The sequence below is a fragment of the Dendrobates tinctorius genome, unplaced genomic scaffold (genome assembly GCF_039654945.1).
Source record: "Dendrobates tinctorius isolate UK_male_01 unplaced genomic scaffold, ASM3965494v1 ptg000093l, whole genome shotgun sequence".
NCBI classification, from domain to species: Eukaryota; Metazoa; Chordata; class Amphibia; order Anura; family Dendrobatidae; genus Dendrobates; species Dendrobates tinctorius.
In genome coordinates this window covers 24,226,651-24,243,175 of record NW_027361761.1, presented here as the reverse complement: position 1 = coordinate 24,243,175, position 16,525 = coordinate 24,226,651, and the positions used below count along the sequence as shown (strand labels likewise).

At 46.2% G+C, this 16,525-nt stretch overlaps 1 protein-coding gene across 3 annotated transcripts in view; it reads right to left on the bottom strand.

Moving 5' to 3' along the window:
• CD2AP (CD2 associated protein) overlaps positions 1-16,525 on the bottom strand; it is a 100,537-nt gene that overhangs the window by 31,701 nt on the left and 52,311 nt on the right. For all 3 annotated transcript variants that reach the window (XR_012234300.1, XM_073586584.1, XM_073586585.1), the window contains exons 5-7: positions 11,000-11,120; positions 6,593-6,786; positions 6,352-6,433 (exon numbers count right to left, since the gene is read on the bottom strand). Coding sequence is in view for 2 of the 3 variants with exons in the window: in XM_073586584.1 (XP_073442685.1) it covers positions 6,352-6,433; positions 6,593-6,786; positions 11,000-11,120 (397 nt within the window). In the remaining variant the exon portion in view is untranslated. The remainder of the gene's footprint in view (positions 1-6,351; positions 6,434-6,592; positions 6,787-10,999; positions 11,121-16,525) is intronic.

The following is a 16,525-nucleotide window of genomic DNA, read 5'->3' as shown; positions in this document are numbered from 1 at the left end:
ATAGGAACGGTATTATAGTAGTTATATTCTTGTACATAGGGGCAGCATTATAGTAGTTCTATTCTTGTACATAGGGGCATTATTATAGCAGTTATATTCTTGCACATAGGAGCAGTATTATAGTAGCTATATTCTTATACATAGGAACGGTATTATAGTAGTTATATTCTTGTACATAGGGGTAGCATTATAGTAGTTATATTCTTGTACATAGGGGCAGTATTATAGTTGTAATATTCTTGTACATAGCAGTATTATAGTAGATCTATTCTTATACATATGAACGGTATTATAGTAGTTATATTCTTGCACATAGGGGGCAGTATTATAGTAGTTATATTCTTGTACATAGGGGCAGTATTATAGTTGTAATATTCTTGTACATAGGGGCAACAGTATAGTAGTTATATTCTTGTACATAGGAGCAGTATTATAGCAGTTATATTCTTGCACATATGAGCAGTATTATAGTAGTTATATTCTTGCACATAGGTGCAGTATTATACTAGTTTTATTCTTGTACATATATAAATTAAATTTTTCACAAATTATCTTAAGTTAAAACACAACTCATCAGTCAGACAGGAAGCTTATTTTATTATAATCCTGCATTACAGGTCATTTTTCCTTATGGCTAGGATTTTCCTCAGGTGTTAAAAAATGTGCCTCCAGCTCTAGTTTTGGACAACTGTTTTCTTGAAATACATACTGTATATACTCGAGTATAAGCCGACCCCCCTAATTTTGCCACAAAAAAACTGGGAAAACTTATTGACTCGAGTATAAGCTTAGGGTGGAAAAGGCAGCAGCTACTGGTAAATTTAAAAAATAAAAATAGATACCAATAAAAGTAAAATTAATTGAAACATCAGTAGGTTAAATGTTTTTGAATATCCATATTGAATCAGGAGCCCCACATAATGCTCCATACAGTTCATGATAGCCCCATAAGTTGTTCCATAGAATAGGCCCCATATGCTGCCCCCATAAGATGCTCCATAGATTATGCCCCTATAAGATGCTCCATAGATTATTCCCCCATATGCTGCCCCTATAAGATGCTCCATAGTGTATGGTAGCGCTGTCATTCGGGTAGGGGATACTCGCTTGGCAGCCAATTAACCACATCCGGCACAGGTTTTCCATAAAAACAATCACAGTCCATGCGGTTTATTTAGGCATCATAAACCATGACCAGCAACATACAGTTCATATTAACAGCATAGCGTCCATGACAGAGCTTCACTCTTATCCCTGTGGTAACACAGGTTGTGCCATGTCCAGTACACAGGCTCTCTTAGCCTCACAGTTATATCCCCTCTCTGGGTTTACCTCGCTGCAGACATCCATTCCCTCCAGGGAACTATCAGGCACGTGCAGCCATTAAACACAGCGTTCACTTGCTGTCAGGAAAACAGCCTCATATCTCTCAGACGGGACCTTCCAAAATAGACCAACCAGGTCCCAGCATTCACCCCATGTGACCTACCCTGGCCACCTTATATGGTCCGTAGCCACGCCCACCGGGTCACACGGCTATGACCTCACCACAGGTCCTTCTACCACTCATACACACTTTATAATAGCATTCTTAAACACACCCCCTGGGTGGGTTTGTAGGTAACTGGTCTCACCAGTTACCTGGAAACTTCCCAAACACATTGAAACAGTACCTCAGCAGTATCACTGTTGATCAACACACACTAGTCTCCATCCCAAGGCCAACCACCTTGAGATACATAACGATCATTCAGTATTCTGCCACTCATCCTCTCTCCTGGGACATCCACACGGCGTCCCCTAGCGGACACAGTGGTCACTACACCACATACCTCCCCCCTCTGTTCAAACTTATGGGGTTGAACACACAACATTACACCAGGATCTCAAGACCAGGCACTCATTACACCTTGCCCCACAGGTCGAAAGAACCGTCTCCATCTGTCATTCGGCCTCATCCCTACGTTAGGCCTCCCCCGCCCCCAGCGGCCAGAATATCGGTCGTTGTCTTTGACCCTCCAGTCACGGTCTGTCTGCGTCGTCAGACACTAGTCAGTCACCATCTTTTATCTAAGCGTCTTGTAACAAATGGTACCCCAACCACGTCTAAGTTTGCTTTTCAGTGCATTAACATCTTCCAGTTCACACTGTAATCTACGGTGCAACGTATTGGCACGTTGAGCCTCTTTCTCTGTTTCTTCCATCTGGCTTTTCAACTGTTTCAGACGCACATCATTTCCCTCTGCCAAGTCTTTGTAGTGCTCAGAACTACGCCTCTCATCATCCATTTGCCTTAGTACAACCTTCAGTTTTTTCTCTGTACGGCATACTTGTTTGCTTGCAGATTGTAGCACTTTAATTTCCGCATCCAGCTGTTCCTCCAGTTGTGCAACCTTTGCTTCTAACTCCTTATTCTGGTGAACTAATTGCTGACGGGCACTCTCATTCTTCTGAGCATTACTACGTTCTGTCTTCAGATCAGCATTCATCAGGTCAACCTGAAGTGTGGCCTTTCTCAGCATGTCACTTCTTCCAGCTGAACAATGCCAGACTCTAACCGCCTCTTTTCTTCCAAAGCCAGAGCATCTTCACCTCTGTTGTTGGCAATCACATCAGCCAGTTCATCTCTTTCCTGCTGTGCTTGCCTTTTAGCACACACTGCAGCAGCAAGCTTCTCTTGCATATGGATCATCTCTGCTTCCATACTCTCCAGTTTCTTCTTGTCTTCACTCTGTTCATCACTCAGGCCTGGCCGCTGTAAGTCTTCATCCCACTTCTTCTCCCGCAGAAGACCTCTTACAGTTTCTGTGAATACTCCTACCTCTTCTCTGAGGGACTTATTCAGACCTTGCCACGATGCCAGGTGACCTTTGAGCTCGAAGACTTCTTTCTCTAGCTCTTCTAGCCTGTGCTCCCTCTCTCTCTGAGCCACAGTCACCCCTAGAGTCTGAGTCACGCTGATCATCCAAGAGAACCCTCCAGTTACCCTCTGACCGTGTGTCCACTCCAATCGTCTCATCTCCCAGCCCACCATCCGTCATGTCACGAGACGTCAGGTCCGTAAGTTGGGCAGATGTACCTTCTTCCGGTCACTTCTACAACTGACCTGTCCAGCTTAGCAGGCGTCACCGTTACAATGTCTGCTAACCCAACAGTAGGAACGTCTCCATCCTCCTGCCATATATCATCAAACAAGACAAAGTCCCGGCCCCTCTCAAAGGTATGCACTCAGTTTGGTGGTATACTACCACCTTGGCACTCCCCCTTTGTCATCTCAATCACAACTCTGTCCACCGTATAGTTCACAATGACCCCATGTTCGCAGCGAACCCAGACGTTTTTCTCGGTCAGAGGTAAAACGAGCAGAGTTCCTGTCAGAGTCACCTGACTCTTTGAGTCCAGCCTCCCAGAGGCTCCTCAGTGCAGCATCACGGTACACACCTGTGGCCCGTCGTTATCTGGAAAATACATGCCGCACTTCTCAAAAGACACAAACACACACTGCGGTTCCCCAGACATGTCCACTGAGGTACCCAGTGCTGCCCCTTTTGCTAACTCAGCCCCTTTCTGGACTACCATCCCAATTTGGGTCACCACCTCCCTCTGGGACTTCACCCCTTTTTGGGTTACCACCCCTTTTTGGATCAATCCGGCCCCTTTCTGGACCACCCCGATTTGGGTCACCACCCCCTTCTGGGACTCCACCCCCTTTCGGGATTTCCCCCATGTCCGTTTTACTAGTCTCCTTAGACCACAGTTCACAACCACACAGTTTGTCTCTTTTACGATACCACACAAGTCCTTGCTGGCACCACCACAGCTCCTGCTGTCACTGAACACCGACACCTCCGGCTGCCGTTCATACACAGCTGCTGGTGTCACCTTCGTAACCCCGCCGAGTTAGCCCTGTTTCACACTTCCGTTTTTTCAAATCCGTCAAAATCCGTTGGTTTCCGTAAAAAAACGGATCCGCCATTTTTTTGCAGGATCCGTTTGTCCCATAGCGGTTACCGCGGATCCGTCAAAAAACGGATCCGTTTTTTAAAAAACGGATCCGTTTGCATCCGTTTCCGTCAAAAAAACGGAAACGGATCCGTTTGGCGGACACAAAAACGGAAGTGTGAAACAGGCCTTACAGGGAGTCGCTTGTCCCCTTCGTAACCCCGCCGAGTTACAGCAATCCGCTTGTCAACTTCGTAACCCCGCCGAGTTACACCAAGCCGCTTGTCACCTTCTTGACTCCCACTGAACCACCGCAGCCGAGTTGAGACAAGAGAAAAAAAAAAAAACACCACACAAAACTCACGTGTCCTGTCTGTGTGCTATTCAGGACGTTCCGTCTCCGCATGAGACCGTCCAACACACAGGGCGCACCGGGTGCTATTCAGGAAGCCGACCCTCCTCCCAGGGTTTCCCAACACACTGGCCACACCAGGTCCAGGGGCTTGGCGGGTGCCCCCAGCTTCTCCGCGATCTCCCTTCCTGCCTTCAGCGGTCATGTGGTACCGCTCATTAAACTCATGAATATGTGCATATTCATGAGTGTAATGAGTGGTACCATGTGACCACTGAAGGAAGGAAGGGAGATCGTGGAGAAGCTGGGGGCTGCAGAGACCGTGCCAGGACGGGTAAGTATGACCTGACACCCCCGCCCCCCCCCTCCCCCTCCGACCCCCTGGTGTATATGACTCTAATATAAGCCAAGAGGGGGACTTTCAGCCCCAAAAAAATGGGCTGAAAATCTCGGCTTATATTCAAGTATATACGGTAATTTCAGGCTTATTTTTCCTATCAGTGCTGGATATTTGGCTAACATTTATAATTGAGGCAATAAACCAGCAGAGCAAGATTTACACCAGTGCCATAATCCGAGCAATGACACGGCTGCATGAAGTTTAATCTGATTGCAGACGACTCCCCATCATACCGGCGCTTACACCACTTTGAGCTTTGGATGGCTTGGATATAAGACTGGCACATTACATTAGGTATTGCAATAAACAAAAAAGGTCCCTTTGCTCGGCATTAGGGACAGTTATAAGTTATTAAAAAGGTCCATATTTAAAAAGGGGTTAAAACTGCAGCTATGTCAATCGTCACAGAGCAGTGTCGGAGTGGGTGCCCAATGTACTGGAAGTACGCGATTTTCATACTTCCGGACACCTTCCAACTAGACTTGCTCAATTCACTTGTATTGTGTAAAGCCGCACATGTCTAATTGGCATGTGACAAGTATGCAAATCACACACTTGCGGTCACAAGCCTGGCACCAGAGAACCCTGACAACAGACTTGAGCCCCAAAGCCGGACCACACCTTTAATAAAATAATCAGTCTGTGTTTGTCCGCTTTTTTTTATTTAAAGGGAACTTGTCAGCAGGAATGTGTTGAGTGACCTACAGGCAGGGTCAAGTTGGCGCTGTTCTACTGATTACAATGACACCTTGGTTGATGAAATCAGTCTTGTGGTTGTTCTTTAATCTTTATTTTCAGTTTTGAGTTAATGATATGCCCGTGCTTCGAGGCGGCCTGTGGGGGGGTCTTCATGTGGTGCTCTGATTAGGTATTCATCAATATGGCTTCTGACCGGTCACTGATCCCTCACAGGTTGCCCGGAGCACGGACGTATCATTAACTCAAAACTGAAAATAACGATTAAAGAACAACCACAAGACGGATTTTATCAACCAAGGTGTCATTGTAATCAGTATAACAGTGCCAACGTGACACTGTCTGTAGGTTACTGTGCACAATACTGCTGACAGGTTCCCTTTAAGATAAGAAGCGAAGTCAGACAGTTTTTTTTTTTTTTTTTTAAAAGGTTATTCCAATCACATAAGACAGTAAGTTATCCCTCATCCAATATGTGTGGATAACATACTATTTTGGGGAAAAAAAACCTTATAAAGTGATCTTATAGTAAAGGCAGAAAAAAAAAAAAAAAAAAATCAGCTCCTGCTATTGGGGAGCTTTGACGTGGCAGTATCTGAGCAGCACTGGTTATGCGCTGCTCAGGATGCTGCCTCCTGTGTGATCCCCCTAGAGAATGGCAGGTACGAACGTCAGACACATACGGTATGTAAGGGAATCATTTACTGTGACTAGTATAAGGCCTGTAACGCACACATGCTCTGCACAAAGGGAACAGAGCGGACAACACATGGATGGCACCAGAGCACTGTCCTTTCACAACACAGCACCGACATTGAAATACTTATTTGTTTAGTCCACAAAATAACAGATGCATACATTAAAAAAAGAAAAAAAACACACGTGACTATAATGTGCTCATTTGCCATTTGGTAATAATTAATAAGCGGATAGCATAAGTAATAGTAAAATAAAACCAAACCTTTAGGTTTACTGTCAGTTTCCGTCCTGGGAAGGTCTGAACTTGTCGTTCGAGCGACTTTTGTTGGAGGCGTTGGTGATGGCTGCAAAAAAAGAAAATGGTTGGACAAGGTAAGGCAAAAATCTGAGATTAATCCGTGTATGCCCGCAGGGGAGGACACACGTCACACCCCAGTGTACTACCGTAGGATAGGTTACTAAACTCCCCCCATGTAGCCGGGACCATTTTCCAGTCCGTTTACCTTCTCCGGCCTTTTCACTTCCACTTCGGAGTTGTGCATTCTCGTCTTGAGCTTCACGGACCCTTCCTTGAAGATGTCTCCGAAGCCGACTCCCATGACTTTCTTTGGCTGTGCCACAGACATAGGAGGCACTTCTGAGTTAATAGCTGGAGATGACGGAGATGCTGGGGAGGCAACGGCGGCAGACGCTGGTTCTGCGGAAATAAGAAACAGAAAGCAAGTGAATATTTATAGCTTTCACCACCTACGTGGCCTCCGACATTTAAAACGTCCCTGGTACGTGTGACCAGAACGTGAGCCCAGCTCATTCTGTGGACGTCTGAAGGTTCCCATTCAATGTCTGTAAGCAGAGATCCGGAGCAGCCGCCAGGGATTAAGAACATTGCTTGGCGCGCTGTTACACATCTATGGTCGTACCTTATAGAATATAGAAACCTTGGCACCACTAGAACTCCCATCATGTTCTGGCGTTGACAGGATGAGCAGTGGATTTTTGGCTCTGATCAGATAATGTTTGGGCAGAAGATGATTAGTCAGACATTGGCCAGATATCCGAGTCAGAGCCGCCATATAAATGGAGGAATGGACGTGTAACTACCCTCGTGCCTCGGCCGCCTCATCTCCTCACATCTCTGCTTTTTCATGTCACCAGTTTACATATGGAGAGAAGACATTACCAATATTGGCCTGTAATCCAGAAAAGTGCAAGGAGTGCCATCTGCTGTACGAGGAGGCGAGCCGGAGGGGAAAGTAATGCATTATTCGGAGTATACAGATAATCCCCCTTTCTTATAAATCTTTGTAATAAGTCTGTAAATCGCAGCCCATTGATTTAATCCTGATTGCATCGGGTTACATAAAGCCACGCGGCGGCTGATGCATTACAGGACGGCGGCGCCATAAGCTTCCGGCATACGTCCCGGGCTGCTGCACATACAGGGGGTTGGACAAAATAATGGAAACACCTAACGTTTTGGCATCATAATCTTCGAACATGTTATAAACATGCAAACCGTGACATATGGTAATGTTTTGTAGTTGATTATTTGTGTTATGTGATATGTGTATGTAAATTAACTGCTTGTTTTGCAGAATTGTAAGAACATTGATGAGAACCTGATACCAATGGCAGACCTCTCGGATTTTCAAAGAGGCCAAATTGTTAGTGCTCGAATGGCAGGCGCTAGTGTAACAGAAAGTGCCCAAATGCTTGGCGTGTCAAGAGGTACTGTCTCCAAAGTAATGACTGCTTTTGAAAGAGAAGGAAAAACGTCCGCAGGAAAGCACAGGTCCGGCTGAAAGTTGAAGTTGACTGAGAGAGACCGTCGGACTCTAAAGCGAATTGTGAGAGAGGATCGCAAGACCACGGCTCCGAAAATCACTGCTGAGCTCAATGAACACCTACAGAACCCAGTTTCCACGAAAACTGTTCGTCAGGAGCTGCACAAATCTGGATTCCACAGAAGAGCTGCAATTAGAAAACCGCTGCTCTCAATGACAAATGTTTCCAAGCGTTTAGAGTGGTGTGGAAACCTCCAGAATTCGTCCCTCGAGCAGTGGAAACATGTGATATTCTCAGACGAATCATCTGTTACCCTATTTCCGACCCCCGGCTGAGTGTATGTTTGGAGACAGCCGAAAGAAGCATTCCATCCAGACTGCCTTCTCCCAACCGTAAAACATGGCGGAGGTTCTGTGATGATCTGGGGTGCTATTTCGTGGAGATCTGCTGGGCCAATGATATCCCTTCATAGAAGAATTAACAGCCACGATTATTTAGGCATTTTGGGCGACCAAGTGCATCCTATGGTTCAAGCACTGTTCCCGGTGGGGAACGCAATCTTTCAGGCTGATAATGCACCAATTCATACAGCTAGAACCGTTAAAGCATGGCACGAGGAACATTGTAATGAAGTTGAGCATCTCATCTGGCCCCCACAATCCCCAGACCTCAACATTATTGAGCATTTATAGTCGATTTTAGAGATTCAAGTTAGACGTCGATTTCCGCTGCCATCGCCGCTCAAAGAACTGGAGGGTGTTTTAAGTGAAGAATGGGCTACAATTCCTTTGGAAAAAATTCACACCTTGTATGAATCCATACCTCGGAGAATTGAGGCTGTAATCGCCGCAAAAGGTGGACCTACACCATATTAAACTAACTTTTGTTGAGGTTTCTAGGTGTTTCCATTATTTTGTCCAACCCCTGTATGTTCCACCCACCACGGTATCGGGGACACTGCTCCAAAATCATGGCTTCTTGCTGACGGACATAGTCTGTGGTTGCACTGCAATCACCTAACATATCACCACCTTGCAATTTTTCATTTTTGCGCTCCCTTCTTCCCCATGGCCATTACTGTTATTTTTTCCGTCAATATGGCCACGTGAGGGCTTGTATTTGTAGCAGGACGAGTTGTACCTTTTAATGACACCATTCAATCTTCCACATAGTGTACTGTAAAACAGGAGTAGCGTTCCAAGTGCGGTGAAATTGCAAAAAAAAAAAAGTGCAATGTCACAATTGTTTTGGGTTGTTTTTTTTTTTTATCTATTATGTTCCCCAAATTCTAAAAACTGACCTGACATTTTGATTCTCCAGGTGAGTACGAGTTTGCAGATACCAAACATGTCTAGGTTCTTTTTATTTAAGTGGTGAAAAATAAAAATCTGAAGTTTGTAAGGGGGGGGGGAAAAAAAAAATTTGCTTTAGTCGCAATTTTCCATAGCGTCTCCATTTTTCAGGATCAGGGGCTGGTGAGGGCTTATTTTTTTGTGCCCTGAGCTGACGTTTTTATTGATACCATTTTCGGGTAGATATGAAAATATTTTGATCGCCTGTTATTGCATTTTATTGCAATATTGTGGCTGCCAAAAAAGAGCTTATCTACAGCATTCTGTAATGCTGTAGATAAGCCCCCGATGTAACCTGAAAGAGAAGAAAAACATATTAGATTATACTCACCGGAGGGGGCGGTCCGGTCCGGCACCTCCCATCTTCATACGATGCCGTCCTCTTCTTCCCTTCCTGTAATTGCTCCGGCGCAAGCGCACTGCTCTGACCTGTTGAGGGCAGGGCAGAGTCCTGCAGTGCGCAGGCGCCGGGAGAGGTCTGGCGCCTGCGCACTGCAGTATTCAGCTCTGCCCTCAACAGTGCAGAGCAGTGCGCTTGCGCCGGAGAAATTACAGGAAGGGAAGAAGAGGACGGCATCGTATGAAGATGGGAGGCGTCGGACCGGACCGCGACACCCATCGGACCAGACAGCCCCCTCCCGGGAGTATAATCTAACGTGTTTTTCTTCTCTTTCAGGTTACATTGGGGGCTTATGTACAGTATTACAGAATGCTGTAGATAAGCCCCTGATGTCAATGCTGGCAGCTGATAGGGCTTAAAAAGGGTGAGATTCCCTTTAAAGTACTTTATATTTTAGATCGGACATTTCTGAATGCAGGTATATAAAATGTTTATTTTTTTTTTTTATTTTTTTTTTTTTTATTTTGAATGTGGGAAAAGAGCGGTGATTTGAACAGTTTTTTTTTTTTGTTTGTTTTTTTTAAAGATTTTACCGTCTCCAACAGTCTTCTTAGCAGACATAAGGCTGCGATCTTCCGATCGTCTATGCTACATATAAGCAGGGCTTAATAATTAAAAACAAAAATTACAGGTCTCAGAAAGTAACGGCACAAACCAATTTTTTTTTTCTACAAAATTGAGAAAAAACAGAGGCATTTGTTAACATTATTATTATTACACCTCCTACTACATAGTGGGATAGGATGGGAATATCCCCTTTAAGGCTTTTGTGAGGTGAAGAAAAAAACAAAAAAGTTTAAAAAATGAAATAAAGAAGAACCCAGGAAAGTGTTAATACCGGAGCTCGTCGATGCAGAACATACACAATTCTGCACATTTCATAAGAAGAAATCTGGGAAAAGTTACCAACTCCAGGAGCAGCCGGATCTGCACAAAACAATAGGAAGTTAATGAGTGATCCGGGGATCAATCAGGCAGCAGGGGCGCACGCTGCTCTTGTGCTGCAACTGGGCAAATATTTGGCTCAGCGTAGAACATTCGCTTCCAGCTTAATACAAAACACATGCAATGACGACATGGTGTTTATTTCCGGCCACGTGCACCGGTGGAGCCTCGCCTGCCCCAGATCCGGATCCCACTGCTGCAGGCAGCTCACAGCCTGAACTCACAGACTTCAAAGCGCAACAGGTAAAGGGTTAAATCTCCTGCCATGAGGGATAATGGAAAGCATCCTACTGCAGAACTACAAGCCCCAGCCTGCAGCTGCTGGGAGATGTAGTTCTGCAACCCTTGGGTCAGATACAGATTCCCTCCACAATGGGACGTTACAAACACCATGGCGGTAATAATGCTGCGGGGAAAGAGGACGTTACCTAGATCTTCAGAGCTTTCTTGACTTTCTCCGTCGTCCGACAGATCCATTTCTTTCACGAAGTTAGAAGGGAAGAGCCCCGAGCGTCCGCTACATGTCCCGCTCCACCAGCCTTCTTCAACCTGCGTGAAAGGGAACGCAAAGATCGACACGTGAGAAAACCTCCAACACGGTTTGTGAGAAAACGATCCCCATTTTGCTTGCTTTAAAGGAAATGGAAACATTGCAAAAGTTGAAAATCTGTTCCTCGAGGGAAGGATATCGAGTAAAAGACCCACATAAGGTCTTCAAATCGGTCATCCTAATCTAAAAAGGCTTCTCTCAAGTTGCACTTCTCTCGAATGCGCTACACTGGACAGCACGTGTAACGTCTCCCAGACATGTATGATGGATATCGAGCATCCATGCATGTATGGAGACAACGCAGGGGGCGATAGCAGAACTTAACTGTTGTGATCCAAGCCAGGGTCCCCTCCGCCGCCCATCAAGGCCGACACGACCTCAGGGGGCCAGTCTGACTGTTTTTCCCTTGCCATGGTTGGGCCTATTGATTGACCCTGTGGCTGCCATCTTTGTACACCTGAGGCCAGTGTGTGGTTTTGAGTCATAGGACGTTGATAATTTATCAACATGTAGTATAGGCCATCAATCGCAGGTTCAAGCCCCTTGAAGGTAATTAAGGTGATTAAAATGATTTATAAAATCTAGAAGTATGAATTGAATCACTTACATTTTCCAACATAAAAATAAATAATACACGTTTGGTATTGCCAAGTCCACAAGAGTCCGATCTATCAAAGTATAAAAATCTTATAGTGTAGGTAAAAAGATGGAAATGAGTAAAAAAAGAATTAAAAACACCAGACCAAAAAAAAAAAAAAAAAAGCGATTAAAAAACAGCATGGCATCAATAAAAACTACAACTTGCCAAGCAAAAAAAATAGCCCATACACTGCTATATCCACAGAATAATATAAAACTATGAGTCCTGGAAAAAGGAAAGGATAACATAAAAGGCACAAAAATTAACATAGTCCTCATCATGGCGGGTCAATAAAGGGGCCAATGTACTAATAGGCAGGTGTTGCGCCCGATGCCGATCTCTGCTGGTACAGAGTGGTCAGACTGCTCCTGCCGGTGATTCTACGGTGTCACATCGGCAGAGCAGTGGTTTCTCTTCCGCTCTGCTGTTGATGTCATGCTGATTGACAGTTGGCTCCCTGCTGTATAACTGCGGGGAGCCAGCTGTTAATCAATGTGACGTCAGCAGCCACGCTCTGTCCGAGCAGAGCAGAAGAGAAAGAGCTGCCGCGTTGACGTGGAGCAGCAGAATCGCTGGCGGGAACGGTCAGTGACCGTTCTTAGCAGTCATCGGGTAGAACAGAAGGGTAGTTGTTTAGTTCTTAAGCCCACAGCACTGCACCACTGACCAGACTATAGCTTTTCACCGCCGTATGGCAGAAATGTCCGATCACTGCTTTCCCTGACTGTCACGCTAAATGGGTGACTGTCTCCAGAAAGCCACGTGATGAACACGATCACAAAAGATAAGAACAGGAACCAGTGAGACGGGATCTGGAGAGGCTGCACAACATGTGGCGTATTGAGCAAGAGGTGAGACGTGACGGGGCCGTCCCCATGTGCTGTGCATTTTGGGAGAATGGCTGCGGAGCTGGAATCATGCACACATCTACTGCATCTTACTAATGGGGTCATTAAAGGGGGTTTTCTAACTGTGCCAAACGCTGCACGCTCATTATTGTGCAAATATTGAAGGGAAGCAGATGTAGAAGAGTGTGATTCGAATTAGAGTATTTATATATTTATAAAAACAATATGCAATATATAGTCACTTAAATTAATGATACGGTAACGCGTCGGCACCCGTGATCATATCAGCACTTGCTTGGTAGAGGAATCTAAACGGTTAAACAGCAGTGATCCTAGTTCGCTCGGTTGCTGCCTTTATAGGCAGGTGTGCAAGCTGTGTAACGCAGCTGGTACCTGACACACATGGAGCCGACACAACCAGTGATGAAATATGGATTTTTGTGATAAACGCACCGTAAAATCTTTTTCTCCGAGACGCTCATTGGGGGACACAGGTGCTGTGGGTGTATGCTACTGCCGCCTGGAGGCTGACACAAAGTGAAAAAACGGTAATTAGACCTACCGGTAATTGTGTTTCCAGGAATCCATCCTGACAGCACACTGGAGGACATCCTTCTTATCCGCAGTGGGACAGGAAACCACGAGAGCTTAAAAAGGATCCTCCCCTTACCACCCTTCAGTGATTTCACAAAGTAACATCTGGATCGATGCAAATATAGATTTTATTTAAACCAACATTCTTCATACACATGTTACATCACAGTTGTATGGAAAGTGTCATCGGGAAGGAACTAATAGTGCTGTCAGGATGGATTCCTGGAAACACAATTACAGGTAGGTCTAAATACCGTTTTCCAGGTCACCACCTGACAGCACACTGGAGTAGTACCAAAGGATACTGGTTCTAGGACGGGACTACTGCGTGGAGTACTTTTCTCCCAAATGCTAATTGTGTGGATGTCACATCTAGGTTATAGTGCTTGGAGAAAGTACTAAGACTGGCCCAAGATGCTGCTCTGCAGATCTGTTCTGCCAAGGCTCCCCCCCCCTCTGCCCATGGTGCGGCCATGGCCCTAGTTGAGTGGGCTCTAAGACTTCCCGGGGGATTCTGGCCCCGTGCCCTATAGATTGTGCCAATAGTGGTTCTAATCCACCTTGCCATTGTGGATTTCGACGCCTTTTTCCCTTTGTTAGGGCCTCTGTATTGGACAAAGAGGTTATTATCCTGTCTCCAAGGCCTGGATGCGTCAAGGTACCTGAGTACAGTTTCCCTGACATCTAGGTTATGGTAAGCTTTTTCCCTGTTATTTTTTGGGAACTGAAAAAAAGAAGGGAGCACTACCTCCTGATTCATGTTTGAGTCTGAGATAACCTTGAGCAGAAAGGCCGGGTCGAGTCTTAGGACTAACCGGTCATTAAATACTTGTAAGTAGGGATCTTGGATTGATAGGGCCTGAAGTTATCCTGGTCTTTTGGCTGAGGTAACTACTACTAGGAAAGCTGTTTTGAGTGAGAGGTTACTGATATTTATCTCTGTCCCTAGCTGGTATGGCTGTTTACATAGCGCATTGAGGACTAGGTTAAGGTCCCAAGGAGGGACGGTCTTCCTTATTAAGGGTTTAAGCCTGTGTACCGCCCTCGAGAACCGGGATATCCACGGGTGTGATGATAGGGTTGTGTCATAGAACACGCTTAAGGTTGCAATCTGCACTCTCAGAGTGCTGGGTCTAAGGCCCTTTTTGAACCCTGCCGGCAAGAAGTCAAGGATCTTCGGGATGTTGGGTTGGTCAGTCTCGACTGTCGCCTCTCCACAAAAGCTGCAGAATTTTTTCCAGATCTTGTTGTATATTGCTGCGGTCACAGGTTTTCTACTTGCTTGCAGGGTAGATATGACTTCGTCCAATAGACCCCTTGCTCTTAGGACCTGCCGCTCAGGATCCAGGCTGATAACTGGAGCGTCTCCGGCTTTTGGTGTAAGATCAGACCCTGGTGGAGAAGGTCTTCTCTTTTAGGCAGGAGAATGGGTTCCTCCCGTGATATCTTCCCGAGTAGGGGAAACCAACTTCTTCTTGGCCAATAGGGGACCACCAATATGACCCTGGCTCTGTCCTCGTAGACCTTACTGATAACTCATGGAATGAGAGCTAGAGGCGGGAAGGCGTACAACAGGCCTCTGCTCCAGGACTGTGATAGGGCATCTATCCCTGTCGGGTTTCCCAGAGGGCTCAGGGAGTAGAAGGCTTTGACTTTTGCGTTCCGCTTGTCCGCGAATAGGTCTATTTCCGGTTGTCCCCAACAGTCGCACAGGCTGCTGAACATTTCGTCGTTGAGTTCCGAATCTGTTGCGGTTATTCTTCTTCTGCTGAGGAAGTCTGCGATCTGGTTCCTGGTGCCCTCCAGATGCACTGCTGAGATTGAGAAGACCTCTTTCCGCCCATCTGAAGATCTGCTCCGCTACGCCTTGCAGCGCCAGGTGTCTTGGTATTGTCTGACAGTATTTTGACATGCCTGTTCTTTACCAGAGACTAGGCGACGAGTAGTAGCTTCCAGACCGCATGTAGTTCTCTGAAGTTGGAGGACCTGTTGCTGTCCTCCGGACTCCATCGTCCCTGGTAGTACTTTCCTCCGACGTATCCGCCCCAGCCATACAGACTGGCGTCCGTTGTCACTACGACTTCCGGAGATTGAATCCATGAGACACCAGTTTTTAGGTTTCTCGGAGCGGCCCACCACAGCAGCGACCTTCTGACCCGGGGGGGGGGTTAACTGTATTTTCTTGTCTAGTCGCGGGAGTGGAATTGACTCCACCTGACGCAGGAAATGCACAAAGTCATCAGCCCCAGGATCCTCATTGCCTTTCTGATACCCGTTTTTTTGAAAACTGACGAATCTTCCTTGGCATGCTGGCTTGCTTTTCCTCTGGTAGATAGGACATTCTTCTTTCCGAGTGTAGCATAACCCCCAAAAATTTTATTCTGGGCTTGTGTATGAGATCTGACTTTGACCAATTTATGATCCAACCCAACCTTTGCAGCGTGGAAATTGAAGACTGACAGTCGACCCTGAGCTGGGCTGCTGAATCTGCTATGATTAAGAAGTCGTCTAAGTAAGGGAGCACCGTGATATTTCGAGCTCTTAGGTAGGCAACTACTTCTACCATTAATTAATGCTAGGACGAAGGGGAGGCAGTGAAACTGATAATGGTGTATCCTGCCGTCCCTTTCGACCGCGAACCTGAGATACTTTTGGTGGTCTGGGTGGATGGGGACGTGGTAATACGCACTTTTCAGATCCAGCGTGCACATTACCACCGCTTTTCCCAGAAGAGGAATCGTGAATCTTATTGATTCCATTTTGAAGCGTTTGTATGCTACCCACTTGTTTAGGGGCTTGAGATTTATTATGGTTCTGGTCTCCCCAGATGGTTGATCGCGAAGAGAGTCGAGTAGTGTCCTCTCCCCTCCTCTTGGGCGGGTACTGGCACAACCGCCTCTATCTCCAGGAGATCCTGGATGTCCAACCACATGGGGGAAGCCGGACTGAGTTGAGAGCTGGTAACTAAAAATCTGTCTGGGTTAGGGAGTTGAATTCTATCCTGTACCCCTGAGAAATGACCTGTAGTACCCAGGGGCTGGTGGTAACCTGCCATTCTCTCCTGAACCTGAGTAATCGCCCCCCTACTCTGGTGGCGTAATTTTCTTCGGGAGCTAGACCCTGGGCCGGAGAAGATGGTGTCTCTATTCCTACTTCTCCCCTCGCCCCCTTTGGGGTAGCTCCAACGACCCGACTTCCCCTTTCCTCTGTAGTCCGTTCTTTGGTTGTAACGGGGTCTATGAAAGGGCTGATACCTCTTACGTTTCTCTTCAGGGAACCCCTTTTTTTCGTCTGACGCCTTCTCTAAGATATCATCGAGCAC